This window comes from Meles meles, chromosome 18, assembly GCF_922984935.1.
Source record: "Meles meles chromosome 18, mMelMel3.1 paternal haplotype, whole genome shotgun sequence".
NCBI classification, from domain to species: Eukaryota; Metazoa; Chordata; class Mammalia; order Carnivora; family Mustelidae; genus Meles; species Meles meles.
In genome coordinates, this window is record NC_060083.1 from 59,443,880 (window position 1) to 59,463,639 (window position 19,760).

Here is a 19,760-nt window from a genome sequence, read left to right on the forward strand (position 1 = left end):
GTGGTCCTGGACATATTTTCGTCTCAGTGGGTACAAATCTACTTTATTTCTGGCCGAATACCAGTTCTTAGTGTAGACACACTATAATTTATTTAACAATTCCTGCCTGATGCAAGCAAAGCCCACGTCTGGTGTCAAGAGGAAACCAGCGTTGTAGCAGGACATAAAGGAAAGAAGTCTGTTGCTCCTGTATACGGAGATTCAGAGAAATGAAGTCGCTTGAGCAAAAGGTCTGCATAACTAAAAATGTAAATGCTGCCAAACTAAATGTCAAACCCAGTTGTGGTATGATTTATAAAGGAAGGAAGAAAGAGGACAGCGTGCCAAAGGCAAATAACTCAACCTACAAGGCATGCCCACCCCCCACAGGAAAGAGGCGTGTTCCTGCCTCGAGCTCTCCTATGTCCTCCTAAAAATTCGTATGTTGGAGGCCTACCCCCCAATGGGACTGTATTCAGAGATGAGGAGGTAATTCGGGTTAGATGAGGCCACAGTGGTGGGCCTCTCAAAATGGGATTAGTGCCCTTAAAAGGAGCCAACGAGGGAGAGCGCACTCTCCTTCCAGCACGGGAGGACCCAGCAAGAAGAAGACAGTCACTTGCAAGACGGCCCTCACCAGAATGAAACCTGCCAGCACCTTGATCTTGGCCTTCCCAGCTTCTAGAACTGTGACCAACCAACACGTGTTGTTTAGGCCCCAGTTTATGGTGTTTTTTTTTTTTTTTAAAGATTTTTATTTATTTATTTGACAGAGAGAGATCACAAGTAGGCAGAGAGGCAGGCAGAGAGAGTGAGAGGGAAGCAGGCTCCCCGCCGAGCAGAGAGCCCGACGCCGGACTCGATCCCAGGACCCTGAGATCATGACCTGAGCCGAAGGCAGCGGCTTAAACCACTGAGCCACCCAGGCGCCCCTGTATCTTCTTTCTTAACTAAAACAAACCACTGCCTAACTGGTCCCTCATCTCCTCTCTTTCCAATTCACTCTCCATGCCGCGAGGCTGTTAACGTCCTGAAAGGTCAATCAAATCACAGTAGCCGTCATCTGAATCCTTAAAACGTATCTGCAAGGTAGGTATTTTTATAGGTGGGGAAACTGAGGCTCACTCATGGCCAATACCTTAACCGACACCACAAAGCTAGTCAGGGGCAAAGCAACTCATGACCAAGACCTTCTTTACTGTCTTACAAAGAAAGGCAGAAACTTCTCAGTACAATTCCTCATGACCCTTCGAACACGGGCCCAATTTGTCTTGCCAACCTCCCCTTCCGCAGCACTCATCATGATCCAATCCTTACAGCCTCCTCACCATTTTGGAAGCCCAACAGGCACGTCTGTGTCTTAGTTCTTCCTCACTTTGCTTGTTAATTCTGCCTTAATGCTCTTCCCGGTATCCACGTGGGAAAGCCTGCTCATCCTGCCTAGTCCAGAGCCATCTCTCAGGGCCAGTGCCCTGGGGAGAATGCAGCCTCACTCCTCTCTGCTCTCAGAGCACTGTGGCCCTGTCTCTCACACAGTCCCATAGAACTTACCAGATCACAGTCAGGGGCAGTCCGCCTGCCTCATCCTACCGTGAGTGCCTCAGGGCAGGGGCCAAGCTATTTCCATCTTTGCACAGTCATGGACTTGCAAATGCTTACTGAATAAACGAATGGCGCCATGCCGGACATAAAGCTCAGTGTGCGTAGAACTCAACTTCACAAATGGATATACTCTCAGGTTCCTTTAAATAACTTGGTCTCGGGGCACCTGGGGGGCTCAGTCAATGAAATGTCTGCCTTCAGTTCAGGTCATGGTCTCAGGGTCCTGGGATCGGGCCCCGCATCGGGCTCTCCGCTCAGCAGCCAGTCTGCTTCTCCCTCTCCCTCTGTGATATCTCTCTCTTTTGCTCTCTCTCAAATGAACAAAAAATTAACAATAAAGTACTTGTTCTCCCTGCACATATGGGAATAAAAGGGCTCAAGTTACAGAGCCTTGATAGGGTGTATCTCTATTAGGGGGAGAAGAAAGGCCCACCTGCGTGCACCCTGGCTCTGAAGGCCAGCTGGCCGCCCTGGCTGCAGGTACCATGAGGAAGAAGCCGTCCCAGCAGCCAGGGACAGAACACACAAGATGACGTGGAGCACTGGGGGCTCGGCTAAAACTCCACTACTTTCCTCAAACATGAGAGGATACGTTTGATCTCAGGTAGAGTCAAGGTCTCACCTGATTCTCTGACAAGCCTCAGTTCACTGAGCCTCTAAATAACTTAGAGTTTCGGTAGTAATTCACCTTGACTACAGAAGATCTCGCTCAGGAAAGGAGCCGAAAATCAGCACCGGCTCTTCACCACCCAGGAAGGGAAAATGGTCTTCAGTTAACATTTTGCCACTGTGATGCACAAACGCCGCCATCGCAGCTCCTCTACATGCAGGGATCGGAACAGAAAGCCTTCCAGAAGCCCCGTTCGCTACCTAGACACTTACTTAAAGGCCGGCGAATGTTCTCTCCACCCGAAACGGTCAGTAGCTACATGAATAACCGACCCGAGAGGGTAGCAGTGCGGCCACCGTCGCTCTGGGCTCCTTTTTCATCCAGCAATTCCAAGGCATTTTTTAAGCATTACATTCCTATAAAGTCAGAACTCTCCCCGTTTACACTGGGTAATTTGAGAGCCTTAGTGATAGATTTGCCAAGGCTGCGAAGGGTTTAATGGTAAGATGTAAACAAAACCTGAAATCTTGATCCCAGTCTCTCTTCAACCATCCTTTTTTTTTTTTTAAGATTTTATTTTATTTTATTTTTTTAAGATTTTATTTACTTATCTGACAGACAGAGACAGCGAGAGAGGGAACACAAGCAGGGGGAGTGGAAGTCTTCCCGCTGAGCAGGGAGCCCGATGCAGGACTTGATCCCAGGACCCCAGGATTGTGATTGTGCCTAATGACTTAGCCCATTCAGGTGTCACAAAGATTTTATTTATTTGTCAGAGAGAGAGAAAGAGAGAGAGAGAGAGAGTGCGCGCACAAGAAAGGGGAGTTGCAGGCAGAGAGAGAAGCAGGTTCCACACTGAGCTGGGAGCCCAATGCAGGACTCGATCCCAGGACCCCCGGATCATGACCTGAGCTGAAGGAAGATACTCAACTGACTGACCCACCCAGGCTTCCCCAACCATCCTTCTATGTATATGCACACTCTGGTTCTTTGAATCTGACGCTTAGGACTTGACACTGAATTTGACTTTGAAGGGTTACGGTAAGCGGTAGATCAGCAGGCCTCTGGCACAAACTACAGGCCAAGTGATACGTCTGCAGGAGATACTTTTTAGTCCGATCAGTCAGAAATGACAGGAAAGACCACGAGTCCCAGAAGCCAGGGAGTCTGTGGTATTTATATCTTATCTAACAATTTATTTCAACATCTTCCTCTTCCCATCTTCATTCTCTCTGGAAGGAGGAGCTGCTTGATGCCTTTTTTTTTTTTTTAAGATTTTATTTATTCATTTGACACAGAGAGAGAGATCACAAGTAGGCAGAGAGGGAGGTGGGGCGGGGGGGGGAGCAGGCTCCCTGCTGAGCAGAGAGCCCAATGCAGGGCTCAATCTCAGGACCCTAAGATCATGACCTGAGCCGAAGGCAGAGGCTTAATCCCCCTGAGCCCGCCCAGCGCCCCTGCCTGATGCCTCTAAAAGACTGTTCTTTTTCCTCCGCCACCAGATGCCCAGTTGTTCACCCCAGGGACATGTTTCTAGACAGTGGAAGTCAATTCCTCGGAACTCAAGCTACAAGTCCACGCTCAATCTCTGGGCTGTCCACCCCCCGCCCAGGCGTGACGTGCAGGAACAGCAAAACACAGAGGTCACAGCAGCAGATGGAATTACATACCACATGGCCGCTCTCTCGAGAGCTGCTCCAAGAGAACACGTCCCTGCCACTAGGTCTACTTTTAGATCTCTCTCCGCACCTCACAGTTTGCACCTGATGACCTACAAGCACAGGCTCAGCGACATGATGCGGGCGGAGTTCCTGAGCCCACCTGCCCTGACGAGCAGCAGCACAGAGGGCTTCGGCTCTGAGGCTGGGCTGCTAGGTTCAAATCCCGATTCAAGCACTCGCAGGCTCACTGATCTGCACCTAAAATCCTCGTGCCCATGTTCCTCATCTGTCCAAGACGGACTTTCCTCGGCCGGGTGGGAGGACAAAATGAGACAACACATACGAAGGGCTTAGAACTACCAGGCCTGGCAAACCGGAAGTGTTCGGCAAACGTTCACTGTTACGGTCACAGAGTAACGTGCAGGGAAAGGAAAGGGAATGTGCTGCGTTCGCTCTGTGTGGTAGAGTTCGAGCCGCCTATCTGAAGCGACTGATGTGATGTCTTTTGGAAACATGGGCTCGGTACAGCACCAAGCATATTTAATGATGACTGCATAGAAACAACAAAAAGTCCAGTGTTGATGCTCCTCTGGGAAAAGTCTCAAGTGTAAGGTCAAGGCTGCTTTCCAGGGCTTCGGGAGGAGCTCGCGGGTTCACAGAGAAGTATCAACATGGCAAGCGATGGGAAGTTGTGCCAGCCAGCAGAAACCTCCAAATGACCCCAGAGAAGCATTTACTTGTTTTTAAATAACCTCAATGGCCCAAAAGTTCAAAATTAAAAACAAAAAAGAACCTGTTCTGACGCTAGAGGGAAGGAAACAGAAAGGGAGTCACGAAGCAAATGGCAAGCAAGCGCCCATAAGAAGGAAGGGCCGATTTCCAAGCACGAGCTGACTCTCACGGAGGGAAGCAAAATCCTTACCAGCTCTATGGAAAAAGAAAGATCCTTCTACTCTAATTGCTCAGGCAGAGTAACAAATCAAAGAGCAGACATTTGATGAGCATTAGCTGGCAGGACTAAATGTGAAGCAGGAAGGATGGGGTATATCGAAAGCACTCTTGGACGGTGAATGAGAACAGGAGGCTGGTCATTCCAGATACAAAGGAAGAAAACAATGGAAACCAATCACCAAAAAATAAGATAAAATAAAATAAAATAATTTTTTTTTCCTCCAGGTCACTTACTGCCTAAAAATCTTCAATATTCCCCACAGCCTACAGGACAGAGTCAAAACCTCTGCAGGTAACGGAGCGCCCCGCATCGTCCCTTCCAACTGTGTCTGGCCGTCAGGAAACGTTCTCTCCTGCCAGCCCTGCTTCCTTATTTGTTCCAGGGAGGAGCAAACCATCCTCCTTTCCGCTTTGCACCCCCAGCGCCTATCACAGTACCTGGCACACAGCAGTTGCTGGTCCAACAACAATGGGAAGGTTTTAGGCCCATACTCTGCGCCTCGCTCCTGGAAAGCCCCTTCCCCACCCCGCTGGCGAAAACCCAGGCATCTCCAACCGCCTCGCTCTGCACCAGCGCCAGAGACCCACAACCGCGGCTGCTGTCCTCACTCCCGCTCCCACGCCCCACAGCGCCCCGTCACTCAGACCTCTGTTGCTCTGCAGACATTTCCTGTTTCTATGTTTCGTCTGCCCCATACGCCGGAGCTTCTGGAGGAAGGCGGGATATGCTGAAGCAATGGAAGCAGTGGAAAGGGCATCGGTCTGCGGCCAGGAGGGGCTGGTTCTTTAACTTTGGGAAAACGTCACGTAAACACTTAGAACAGTGGCTGGGACACAGCATGCACTTTGCAAACGCTAGTAGTACGGCCATTACTCATTTCTTGAAGCCTCAGTTCTCCCTCTTATAAAATGGGGCTAATAATAAATCTTCGGGGGCGCCTAGCCAGAACAGTTGGTAGAGCCCACGGTTCTTCTTTTTTTCTTTTTTCAAGTTTTTCCTTAAATCCAAATTAGGGGGCGCCTGGGTGGCTCAGTAGGTTAAGCCTCTGCCTTTGGCTCAGGTCATGATCTCAGGGTCCTGGAATCGAGTCCCGCATTGGTCTCTCTGCTCGGCGGGGAGCCTGCTGCCTCCTCTCTCTCTCTCTCTCACTGCGTGCCTCTCTGTCTACTTGTGATCTCTCTGTGTCAAATAAATTTTAAAAAAATCATAAATAAATAAATAAATACTAAAAAAAAATCCCGGTTAGTTAACATACAGTGTAATGTCAGTTGCGGGCGTACGATTTTGTGACTTCACCTCTTACATCAAGCACCCCGCGCTCATCGCAAGTGCCGACCTTAATACCCGAGCACGAGACTCTTAACCTCGGGGTAGTGAGTTCAAGTCCCCCACGTTAGGCACAGAGCTTACTTAAAAAAAAAAAAAAGTACAAAGAAAAAAGAATAATGATAAATCTGTCAGGGGGTTCCTTATGAAGATTAGGAATACTGTCCGAAAAGTCTCGAGGACCTTCCTTGGCACACAGTGGCTACTCACGAATGGCCTCAGGGCAGCCATTCTTCCATTCTCCCGAAGCCTCATACTGGGTGCAGAGAAGATGCTCCATATGAGTTTATGGAATGCATTGAATGAACAGAGACATGGTCTAATATCAACTCAGATATCAAGGGAAAACTTTTCAGTCATTCATTCAACAAATATTTAAGGGGTTGTCGGTAGATACGAGGCTTTGTTCTAGTGCTGGGATGCTACAGGAAAACCATTCCTGGCCTGTGCAATTCACATTCTAAAAGAGAGGACAGATAATAAGCAGAGGGTGGGACAGAAATAAAAGCCCATATGGTGTTAAGTGCCATGAAGAAGGAGAAAAGCAAGGGGAGGGTGCCCTAGCAGAGCTGGGAGGGGGCTGTGTGCAGAGGGGGCATTTAGGAAGACTCTGCCAACCTTAGGCACCCGTAGGCAGACTCCCGCAGCCTTTCCATGGGTCAGTCTCTACTGAAAAGAGATCCACCGCCAGCAAAGGGGCTGTGGTCTGGCTCCTGGGGCCCCCCTCCACTCACACCAAGCCACAGACACTGCTGACCAGTGATTACAAACTTATCTTCACAAGACTGTTAGAATCGGCCAGCGAAGCCCCATATGGAAGTAAACAGGTATTAACCATACCATTACTGGTCTGTTCCCCAGGAAGTTCAGATCACTGTTCTCTCCAAATAGGTAACCTTCGGGGTGCGTGGAGTCAAACTTCTCTCCTCCCATAATGAAGTGGCTGGCAAAATAGCTTCCTAGACAGGGAGAGACAGAAACATCCAACAGAAACCAGTCAAACTAAACCAAGTAAAAAAGCCAACTCCAAAAAATGTTAACCCTTCCAACGGATAATTAACACAACTGTTAACCCCAAGAGAATTGTCTCTGGATTTCGGACAGTGGCACAAGATAAGCCAAATCATAGCAGTGAGAACCCAAGATACCCAACACAAGTAGATCAATTTTCCCTTTAACATCATTAATCCAGTCCTTATCATGATCTGTCTCTAACACCATCAGTCAAAAGTCCGGAAGGCCCCACAATGTACATTAATGAACATATACATGTATTTTGTTCCTGATTTTTTCCCTTAAACTTGAAGTGGTTACTTTATATCCTCTATATATTCAGGAATCTTAACTACAGGTATCAGCCTGCACGCACACGAGTGCGCACACACACGAGCGCGCACACACACGAGCGCGCACACACACACACACACACACACACACAATTTCTTTGCCTAGATTTCCCTAAGCCAGCTACTACCTAGACACAGAAGCCTTGGCACCTGCCTACCCGCACATATATACCTCTAGAACCCTCTCCAGTGAAGACTCCTCCTTTTTCATTTTTGCTTCAAAATGATTGTTAACAGGAAAATACGAATGTAAATAATACCGCTGTCCTTGGCTTTACCTACCAATCAGCACACAGATTGTGGCGTTTAACAGGACAATAGTCTAGCGCTATGGAAAGATGCACGCGCAGGCACACATGCGTGTATACACATACACACGTGCCCACACACACCCCTCGATCTCAAATTCACTAACTGCGCATGGCCAGGCTTTCGGGGATGTCAGTCATGGCAGGCGCTCTTTGCCCCACCTTGACTGGCCAGCGGGCAGGGATATTTTTAACACTACAATAACTAGAGGCGATCAGCAGTCACGGGTCAGACTCCCCATCTGCCTCGTCCAGGCAGACGAGGAACTGTGCCAGGATATGGCGGCACTAAGTCACCATGAGAGGCTTAGGCAACGCCACAGATTCCATTTGGGAATACTTTCCAACCCAGATGATTAAATGAATGCCTCTTAACCTGAATTTCCATCATCTAAGTACCCCCAGGAAGGTAAGCCATCGGAAGGGAAGGACTTACATGACGACATGCCTTCTCAAGGCTCTCCTCACACACCGCAATTCCCAGATTGAGACAAAGAACTTATAAAACAGTGAGAGGTTTCGCTGTCATCTGTCACACGGCGAGGGTATAGATACATTTTTTTTTTTAAGATTTTATTTATTTATATGACAGAGATCACAAGCAGGCAGAGAGGCAGGCAGAGGGACAGAGAGGAGGAAGTAGGCTCCCTGTCAAACAGAGAGTCCGATGCGGGACTCGATCCCAAGACCCTGAGATCATGACCTGAGCCAAAGGCAGAGGTCCAATCCACTAAGCCACCCACGCGTCCCTAGATACATTTTCTAAACCAATTTCAACTTCTAAGGTTTACAGCGAACTAAAAACAATGAGAGTCCGCCTATGAGGAAGGTACAGGAAGGAAGACAGAAGAAAATTCTTTTTTTTCTTTTTAAGATTTTATTTATTTTTGATGGAGAGAGATAACAAGAGAGGGAACACAAGCAGGGGGAGCTGGAAAGAGAGGAGACTCCCCGCTGAGCAGGAAGCCTGATGTGGGGCTCGATCCCAGGACCTTGGGATCATGACCTGAATTGAAGGCAGACACTTAACTGAGCCTCCCAGGAGCCTCGAGAGAAGAAAATTCCAACAGAAAAACTGAACCAAGTATTTGTTTTGGGGTTTTCTTCACATGGCGCTTTAGTCTAGCAACACTAATAACACAAAGCAAGCTAGATAAAATCACTCACCGCAAAGTGAGGTCATTCTCTAATTAAACGACAAGTAGGAAAACATCCTTTGAGAGTAAGAGCCGCTGAAATCTATTGCGGAGGAACTTGTGAAAGTTACCCACCCAAACTGAAAAATACAAACAACAGCCATCTGCCGTGATCCGACAGTGAAATTCATCATTTAGGAAAGCTTAATTATCAATTATTTATGTCCAGCACTTGCAAGCCCTATTTTCCAAGTGCATAATTTATAGAGAGGAAAGGTGCCCGGTTGCCTTAAGTAGAAGCAGCCATCTCAAATAATTTAAGTCCTTTACTGTTGAACCTTATCAACATATATTTTCTATACATTAGAGAGTATATATTTATTACACATTAGCTGAAATTGTAAAGGTTAAAGATTTTGGGGAGCCTGGCTGAGTCCATCGGTAGAGCGTGTGACTGCTGATTTCCAGGTTGTGAGTTCAAGCCCCACGTTGGGGATAGAAATTACTTAAATTAAAAATAAAATAAAATATGGGGCGCCTGGGTGGCTCAGTGGGTTAAAGCCTCTGCCTTCGGCTCAGGTCATGATCCCAGGGTCCTGGGATCGAGCCCCACATCAGGCTCTCTGCTCTGCGGGGAGCCTGCTTCCTCCTCTCTCTCTGCCTGCCTCTCTGCCTACTTGTGATTTCTCTCTGTCAAATAAATAAAAAAATATTAAAAAAATAAAATAAAATAAAATAAAAAGATTTTACATTGATGGATGGCTTGCTCAAGTCCTGAATAAAGAAGAGAGAAGCATGGGGCACCTGGGTGGCTCAGTGGGTTAAAGCCTCTGCCTTCGGCTCGGGTCGTGATCTCAGGGTCCTGGGATCGAGCCCTGCATCTGGCTCTCTGCTCAGTGGAGAGCCTGCTTCCCTTCCTCTATCTCTCTATCTGCCTCTCTGCCTACTTGTGATCTCTGTCTGTCAAATAAATAAATAAACTCTTTAAAAAAAAAAAAAAAGAAGAGAGAAGCAGGTTTGGTGGCTGGAGCTATACGGTTCAGCTCAGTATGGGACTTGCTGAGTTTCCAGCGCCTGTGAACAGTCAGGTGAGGGATGAAGGGACAGTGAAATCCAGATCATCAACGTACAGGAGGTAGTGATTGATGCGAGCAAGAGGAGAGCACTAACAGCTTGGGAAGCATAGGGTTAAAGATAGCGTAGGGTCTACTGGAAAAGCCCCCCCCCTTTTTTGCCATAATATTAAAAGAGAAGGAATTATTAAGAAAGTAGCATAAATCGAATTATAGTTTTGCCTTACATTAAAAATCAAGAACACAAACACAAAAAGATTTAAAATTAGGGTCAGGGGCGCCTGGGTGGCTCAGCGGGTTAAGCCTCTGCCTTCGGCTCAGGTCATGATCCCAGGGTCCTGGGATCGAGCCCCGCATCGGGTTCTCTGCTCAGCGGGAGCCTGCTTCCTCCCTCTCTCTCTCCCTGCCTCTCTGCCTACTTGTGATCTCTGTCAAGTAAATAAATAAATAAAGGGGCGCCTGGGTGACTCCGTGGGTTAGGCCTCTGCCTTCCGCTCCGGGTCGTGGTCTCAGGGTCCTGGGATCGAGTCCCGCGTCAGGCTCTCTGCTCTGCGGGGAGCCTCTTTCCCCCCCTCTCTCTGCCTGCCTCTCTGCCTACTTGTGATCTCTGTCTGTCAAATAAATAAATAAAATCTTTAAAAAATAAATAAATAAATAAATAAATAATACAAATACAAATACCTGACCAGTTAAAAGAAAAAAACAAGCTTAAGGCAACCAAACGCTGGCTTGTTGCTTCTTTGGAAATGGACCCCTCTAAGAGCTCGTCCTAGTTAGACCCGTGAGACAACAAATCGCCACCTGCAGCCTGGATAAAGCTTTCTGTCTATTTGCCGCAGGCGGTCTAAAGGCATGAACCAGTGCAGAGTCACGTAGAGCTACCGTATCAGCAGACAGTAGCCCCGACCACATTAGTCCCTGAAAAAAATGCCTTCTGGACAGCCTGTGCACATTTTTACCTCTTAGCATGAACTATGCTCTAAAATCAGAAATGCGGGGCACCTGGGTGGCTCAGTGGGTTAAGCCTCTACCTTCGGCTCGGGTCGTGATCTCAGGGTCCTGGGATCGAGCCCTGCATCTGGCTCCCTGCTCAGTGGGGAGCCTGTTCCCTGACCCCTGCCTGCCTTTCTGCCTACTTGTGATCTCTCTCTGTCAAATAAATAAAATCTTAAAAAAAAAAAAAAATCAGAAATGGTAGGGGAGGGGCACCTGGGTGGCTCAGTGGGTTAAAGCCTCTGCCTTCGGCTCAGGTCATGATCTCAGGGTCCTAGGATCGAGCCCCACATCGGGCTCTCTGCTCAGCAGGGAGCCTGCTTCTCCCTCTCTCTGTCTCTGCCTGCCTCTCTGCCTACTTGTGATCTCTGTCTGTCAAATAAATAAATACAATCTTAAAAAAAAAAAGAAAAGAAATGGTAGGGGGAAAGAGCTATACTACAATACTTTGCCTATTTGCTAATAGGGACCTATATGACTAATGGATAAACTGTAAGTTTTTCATTATCAGGCAGCTATAATTTCTTATTTACTTTTTGAGAGGGGGAGGGAGGGGCCGAGAGAGAGGGAGAGAGAGCATCTTAAGCAGGTTCCACACCTAGCGTAGAGCCCAACGCAGAGCTCAGTCTCATGACCCTGAGATCATGACCTGAGGCAAAATCAAGAGTCGGATGCTTAACAGACTGAGCCACCAGGCACCCCAAGTTAGCTATAAATTCTTAACCAAAATTCATATTCGATTTCCTTGTGGGATTTAAGAAGACACAACTTGTGGTAATCATTTCACAAGACAGACATATCACATCACATTGTACACCCTAAACTTACACAATGTTATATGTCAAGTACATCTCAGGAAAGCGGGAAAAGAAAGAAAATGCATCATACACATATCTCCAAAATTATATTTAAAACATAAGGTATGGGTGCGCCTGGGTGGCTCAGTGGTTTAGGCCGCTGCCTTCAGCTCGGGTCATGATCTCAGGGTCCTGGGATCGAGTCCCGCATCGGGCTCTCTGCTCGGCAGGGAGCCTGCTTCCCTCTCACTCTCTCTGCCTGCCTCTCTGCCTACTTGTATCTCTCTCTGTCAAATAAATAAAATCTTTAAAAAAAAAAAAAATAAGGTATGGGGGCACCTGGGAGGCTCAGTGGGTTGGGGCCTCTGCCTTCGGCTCAGGTCATGGTCTCAGGGTCCTGGGATCGAGCCCCGCATCGGGCTCCCTGCTTGTCAGGGAGCCTGCTTCCTCCTCTCTCTCTCTGCCTGCCTCTCTGCCTACTTGTGATCTCTGTCTGTCGAATAAATAAATAAAATCTTAAAAAAAAAAAAAAACTTATAAAAAAAAAACACAAGGTATGAGTGGGAGGGAGAGGAGGGAATTGGTGTTTAACAGGTATAGAGTTTCCGCGTTGCAAGAAGAAAAAGTTCTGGAGATCTGAACACTACTGAACTGCGTGCTTAAAAATGGAAAGAGAATAGACTTGACGTGACCTAGTTTTCTTTTTTCTTTTTTTAAAGATTTTACTTATTTATTTCTCAGAGAGAGAGAGAGAGAGAGAGCACAGGTAGGCAGCGAGGCAGGCAGAGAGAGAGGAAGGGAAGCAGGCTCCCCACTGAGCAAGGAGCCCGATGCAGGGCTCGATCCCAGGACCCTAGGATCATGACCCAAGCCGAAGGAAGCGGCTCAACTGACTGAGCCACCCAGGCGTCCCTGATGTTACATATTTTTCACTAAAATAAAAAGAAATGAAGAAAAGAAACATAACCTTGGGTCCAGAATGTCCAACACTAATCCAAGTTCAGTATTAAAGGAAAAAAGTATTAGAGAAAAAAAGGCATCCAGGCAAAAAGTGAAAATTGTTTATAAGGGAAGAAAACTACACCAGTGCTGCTCCTCCAGATCAGGGCTGTCCACTAAAAATATAACACGAGCCAAAAATGCAAGCCCCATACATAATTTTAAATCATCTGGTAGTCACATTAAAAAAGGCAAAGTTAATTTTAACCTATTTTATTTATCTCAATATTGGATATCCCCAAATACCCAAAATATTCTATCAACACGCAATCAGTATAAAAATTATTAAGAAGCTATTTACAGGGATGCCTGGGTGGCTTGATGGGTTAAGCCTCTGCCTTAGGCTCAGGTCATGATCTCAGGGTCTTGGGATTGAGCCCCTCATCGGGGTCTCTGCGGGAGCCTGCTTCCCCTCTCTCTCTGCCTGCCTCTCTGCCTACTTGTGATCTCTGTCTGTCAAATAAATAAATAAAATCTTAAAAAAAAAAGAAGCTATTTACATTCTTTTTATTTTTTTAAAGCATGGAGTCTTCAAAAAAGCTGTGCATGTTTTCCGCGTGTGCAGCCCATCTCACTTTGGACTTGCCACATTTCAAGTGACATAGGTCCGCATGAGGCCCGAGGCTACCACAGTAGAACGCATCGCTCCAGACGCTACTCCTCGCCCACTGATTTAATCGTAGCCACTGAGCAATACTTTCTGGCTCTACAGAAACATAGAGCAACTGCAAAGGAACTTGTATTGAAGGAATCCACCCTGTCGAGGGCAGCTTTTGAACCGAGTTCAAATCAGTACATTGACTTCAACTGCCCACAGTGAAAAATACACCTATCTGGTCTTCATCATGTGAACAACAGCAAAAAAAAATCTCAAAATTCACTATCTTGGGGCGCTTGGCTGGCTCAGTTGGCCAAGCATGAGACTCTGGATCTCGGGGTTGTGGGTTCAAGCCTCGTGCTGGGTGTAGAGATTACCTAAAATCTTAAAAAAAAAAAAAAAATTTCACCGTCTTAAATAATTTACCAAGTGAATGTAAGCTATTAGGGCATATTCCTAACATCACAGTGAAATTAAATATTGCTCAGTCAAGGGACATCTGGGTGGCTCAGTGGGTTAGGCCACTGCCTTCAGCTTGGGTCGTGATCTCTCCGTCCTGGGCTGGAGTCCCACATTGGGCTCTCTGCTCGGCAGGGAGTCTGCTTCCCCTTCTCTCTCTGTCTGCCTCTCAGCCTACTTGTGATCTCACGTGCTCTCTCTGTCAAATAAATAAATTTTTAAAAAATCTTTAAAAAAAATATTGTTTAGTCGATCCCATAATTTACATCTGGTCCAATGAGATACTCGACATTTGCCACCAAACTTCTATGAACTATAACATCACACAATAAAGGACAATTAAACCCATTTCCCATTTTTCTACAACTCTGTATGCCCTTTACAAGATATACATATATCAAATCATCACCTTGTACACCTTAAACTTTATTGGTACCCTACATGTTAACAAAAATTCTAATTAAAGAAAAAAACTTCTCTTTCCAAATCTGTGACATTACTTGAGTGTGTCTGCCTATAGAAATAGGCTTAGGGAAAAAAACAACAACAACTGCGTAAGCCTCTAAGTAAGAGCAATTTATTTACTGTCATGGCACAACTGCAAATCAAAGATTTTAGACTTTTAAAGTCATGTAAACTTGGTGTTTTGTAAAACAAAAACAGAAGTGTTGAGTTAACAAAAAATTTTGACAATTTGTGTGGATTAAATGATAAAAGTAAAATGTATTTGGGATTTTAGCTGCTATCTTATGCTAAGTGGGAATTTTTATTGCAAGATCTATAAGCAATCTTCCCTTCTTTTGTTTAAATTCAATTAACTAACATACAGTGTATTATTAGTTTCAGAGGTAGAGTTTAGTGATTCAAATCATATGTAACACCCAGAGCTCATGACATCACTGTGCTCCCTAATGCCATCACTCAGTTACCCAATGCCCCACCCCACCCCCTCCAGCAACCCTCATTTTCTTTCCTATGGTTAAGAGTCTCTTATGGTTTCTCTCCCTGTCTGATACATTTTTTTTTCTCCTTCCCTTTTTCTACGCTCCTGTTTTCTTAAATTCCACATATGAGTGAAATCCTATTAACTGTCTTTCTCTGATTGACTTATTTCACTTAGCATAATACCCTCTAGTTCTATCCACGTTTTTGCAAAGGCAGGATTTCATTTTTTGATGGCTGAGTAATGTTATATTGTATACACATACCGCATCTTCTTTATCCACTCATCTGTCGGTGAACAGCTGGGTTCTTTGGCTATTGCGGACATTGCTGATATAAACACTGGGGTACAGATGCCCCTTCGGATCACTGCATTTGTATCTTTGGGGTAAATACCCAGTAGTGCAATTGCTGGGTCATAGGGGTAGCTCTATTTTCAACTTTTTGAGGAACCTCTCCATACTGTTTTCCAGAGTGGCTGCCCCAGCTTGCATTCCTACCAACAATGTAGGAGGGTTCCCCTTTCTCCGCATCCTCACCAGCATCTGTCGTTTCCTGACTTGTTAATTTTAGCCATTCTGACTGGTGTGAGGTGGCATCTCATTGTGGTTTTGATGTGTATTTCCCTGAGGCCGAGTGATGTGGAGCACTTTTTCATGTGTCTGTTGGCCATCTGGATGTCTTCTTTGCAGAAGTGTCTGTTCATGTCTTCTGCCCATTTCTTGACCAGACTATTTGCTCTTTGGGTGTTGAGTGTGGTTAGTTCTTTATAGATTTTAGATATTAGCCCTTTATCTGAAAAGACATTTGCAAATATCTTCTCCCATTCTGTAGGCTGTCTTTTGGTTTTGTCGACCATTTTCTTTGCTGTGTAAAAGCTTTTTATCTTGATGAAGTCCCAATAGCTCCTTATTGCCTTTGGAGAGGTGTCCAGCCAGAAGTTGCACAGCCAAGGTCACAGAGGGTGCTGCCTGTGTTCTCTAGGATTTTGATAGACTCCTGTCTCACATTTAGTTCTTTCATTCATTTTGAGTCTATTTTTGTGTATAAGTAAATGGTCCAGTTTCATTCTTCTGCATGTGGCTGTCCAATTTTCCCAACACCATTTGTTGAAGAGACTTTTTTCCATTGGATATTCTTTCTGCTTTGTCAAAGGTTAATTGAGCATAGAGTTGAGGGTCCATTTCTGGGTTCTCTATTCTGTTCCCCTGATCTATGTTTCTGTGCCAGTACCAGGCTGTCTTGATAACGACAGCTTTGTAATAGCGCCGGAAATCCGAAATTGTGATGCCGCCAGCTTTGGTTTTTCTTTTTCAACTTTTCTTGGCTATTCAGTGTCTTTTCCGGTTCCATACAAATTTTAGGATTATTTGTTCCAGCTCTGTGAGAAATGTTGATGGTATTTTGATAGGGAAGCAATATTCCCTTCTTTTTGTGTTTTTGTTGATCACAGTAAAACAAATAAAATATATCCTGCTTATAAGTCAAAAATGTTAATCCTCAACTATTTGCTTTTTAACAAATGGAGCTATATACTCAATTACTGCAGAAAACGGAATTGTATTTTAAAATAATTTCATTCAACATTAAAATATGAGAACTGGCTACGGGAATCCTATTAGGTTTTCATGTCTTTGAAAAATCTTCACCTAGGGGCACCTGGGTGGCTCAGTGGGTTAAGTGCCTGCCTTCAGCTCAGGTCATGATCCCAGGTCCTGGGATCGAGTCCCGCATCAACCTCCCTGCTCGGTGGGGGGTCCGCCTCTCCCCCACTCTTCCCCCTATTTGTGCTCTTTCTCTCTAATAAATAAAGAAAATCTTTTTTAAAATTACACAAGTAAAACATGCCTTTTGGAAAAAATAAAAATGCATAGAAGTATGTAATTTAAAAAGTGACAATCCCACTCTACTCTGGGAGAAGTAACTCCACTATGAACAACTGGTTTGTGGCCTTCCAGATTTTCCTACACATATAAACACACGTTCGGGTTTTCTGTTTTATTTTCTTTTATTTATTTTTTTTTAAGATTTTATTTATTTATTTGACAGAGAGATCACAAGTAGTCAGAGAGGCAGGCAGAGAGAGAGAGGAGGAAGCAGGCTCTCCACGGAGCAGAGAGCCCGATGCGGGACTCGATCCCAGGACCCTGAGATCATGACCAGAGTCAAAGGCAGAGGCTCAAACCACTGAGCCACCCAGGCGCCCTTATTTTCTTTTTTAACTTAACTGGGATATTACACATATTGATCTGTAAGTTACTTTTTCTTTCTGCCTAATGTACTGTAGGCATCCTTCCATGTCCACACTTACGGATCGAACTCATTATTCCTAATGACTACATAACAATAACTCACACTGAGGACTTACTCTGTACCAGCACTGTACTACAACATATCATACAGGATATTCCTCACAACAACCCTATCAGGTGGGTGATACAAATTTTTATTATTTTACAGAACTGATGATAAATGTACAGAGTAAGTAATTTATCCAAGGTCACACAGGTGGTTAAGAGGCAATGTCGGGGCGCCTGGGTGGCTCAGTCGTTAAGCGTCTGCCTTCAGCTCAGGTCATGATCCCTGGGGATCCTGGGATCAAGAGCTGCATTGGGCTCCCTGCTTGGCAGGCGCCTGCTTCCCCCTCTTCCACTCCCCCTGCCTATGTTCCCTCTCTCACTGTGTCTCTCTCTGTTAGATAAATAAAATCTTTTTTTTTTAATTTAAAGATTTTATTTATTTATTTGACAGACAGAGATCACAAGCAGGCAGAGAGGCAGGCAGAGAGAGAGGAAGGGAAGCAGGCTCCCTGCTGAGCAGAGAGCCCGATGCGGGGCTCGATCCCAGAACCCTGAGATCATGACCTGAGCCGAAGACAGAGGCTTTAACCCACTGAGCCACCCAGGCGCCCCAGATAAATAAAATCTTAAAAAAAAAAAAAAAAAAAAAAAAAGAGGCAGTGTCAGGTCCCCAATCCAGCTATTTTTATTACAAAATGCCTATGTATACTCTTATCCATTATACTACATTCCCACGGAGTGCCCAGATTTAATTAACCTGTTCTCTACTGATGAACATTTCCTACTCTCTCGTTTACATTGCTTGCTTGCTTTTTTCCCTCCCAGGTGGTACTATTGTTGCTATTTGATTGTTTTTACATCTGGAATTTGTGCTTATGGACTGTGTGGGATAAGGCGTTAATCATTTTTTTCCAAATAGGAAACTTTACTAACACCATTTATTGAATGTTCCATTTCCCCCACTAAGTTGAAAATATATTTTCATCATGCTATATATATCCCTAGCTCTGGACGCTAGTCTTTTCTAATTAAGCACAATGAAGTGGGTTTGCGTGAGTACCATATAGTTTTAACAACTGCAGCTTTCCGGTATTTGAAGCAAAATACACATCAACAGATCCAAACCTTCAACAAATCCAAACCTTCCCCCCCATTCTCAAGGTCCCAACCCTGACCCTTCTACCTGTCTTCCTTCTACTTCGTGACATTCCCTCGAAACCCTTCAACATTACATGTTGAAACATTAAGTTTCAACATCTTACATCTTCCCCATATTTTCATCCATACTGTCTCCTGGTCTCAAGAAGGTAGTCCTTCTCTCCCCGTTCCAAAGCTCACTTTTCCACTTGAGCGCCCATCCCCCAACTCCCTGGACCTCCTTGAGAGCCCATCAACAACCTCCCTCCCTCTCTGTGTTTCTATCCCTCTTTCCACTTGGCTGTTTACCTAACTCACGCTGCAAGCATATTCTGGTTTCCTGACTTAAAACACAAATACAAAGAGTTCCATGTGCCATGCCTTAAACTCCGCCCCCTGGCCCATGTGTCATTCCTGTCTGCTCCCAACCACCTCCAAGGACTCCTCAAGCCCTTACAGTGCTTTCCACCACTCTGCTGAAACTCTTCCCTGAAACACCCAGCAGGCCAAGTGTATTCTCACGCTTCACTCCCTTTATGAATGCTCAGATTTCCACGCTCATTTCTGGGCTCTTTTCCCCTTGACTTCCAAAATCCTCATGGTTCTGAGTCTTTTCCTGCCTACCACTCGTTTTATGCTTCTGTGCAGCCCACAAACACGGACCTGTCCTCAAGAGCGCAGGTCTCTCCTTTTCTTTCCTCCCCCACCCACCCCTCTTTCTCTTTCTCATCGAATCAAAAGCAGAGGCTCTGATTTAAGACAAAGCTGAATTTGATCCAGGTGCTGCCTTCTGCCACTGTGTGACCTAGGACAAGTTATTTAACTTTTTTGGGCTTTGGTGTCTTTATGAGTAACGCCTCTTTCAAAGGATTGTTTTTAGGCCCCGTGGGCAATTAACACACATTGGCTTCTCTTTTCCCATACTCCCAAACATTTTCCCCTGATCTTTCTTTGGAGTTTCAGTCCAAATCTTTAACCACCTACCATATCTTTTCATCTAGATATCCCATCTTTGCTTCAAATACAGTAACTTTTTTTTTTTTCTGGAAGAACAGGAATAAAGAATATTTTATCCTAAGAACTGCCACCAGAACTCCTCTTAGCAAAGGCCTGGTCTTTTTTGGAATATACCTTAGTGAGCTACGTAGCATGGAGAGCAACACACCAAGGTCACGGGTACCTTTGCTGCTTGCTGATGCTACTCGAACTGCTTTGTAATTTTTCTTCTTAGAGGAAAAGGTAAGGAGAAGAGTCAAAAAAGAAGAAGGGGGTGCCTGGGTGGCTCAGTGGGTTAAGCCTCTGCCTTCGGCTCAGGTCATGGTCTCAGGGTCCTGGGATCGAGCCCCGCGTCAGCAGGGAGCCTGCTCCCCCCACCATCCGCCTGCCTCTCTGTGACCTTGTGATCTCTCTCTGTCAAATTAAAAAACAAAAACAAAACAAACCAAAAAAAAAAAAAAAAAAAAAAAAAAAACCTTGAAAAAAAGAGAGAGAGAGAAGAGGAAAGAAATAGGATGGAGAAAGGCCCAGGTTGGTGAACCGAAA

General features: G+C 45.4%; 1 protein-coding gene across 3 annotated transcripts in view; it reads right to left on the reverse strand.

The window, feature by feature from the left end:
* Nucleotides 1-19,760, reverse strand: part of RNF157 (ring finger protein 157) — a 96,704-nt gene that overhangs the window by 50,844 nt on the left and 26,100 nt on the right. For all 3 annotated transcript variants that reach the window (XM_045985608.1, XM_045985607.1, XM_045985609.1), the window contains exon 2: nucleotides 6,971-7,089. In XM_045985608.1, coding sequence (XP_045841564.1) covers nucleotides 6,971-7,089 — 119 coding nt within the window. The remainder of the gene's footprint in view (nucleotides 1-6,970; nucleotides 7,090-19,760) is intronic.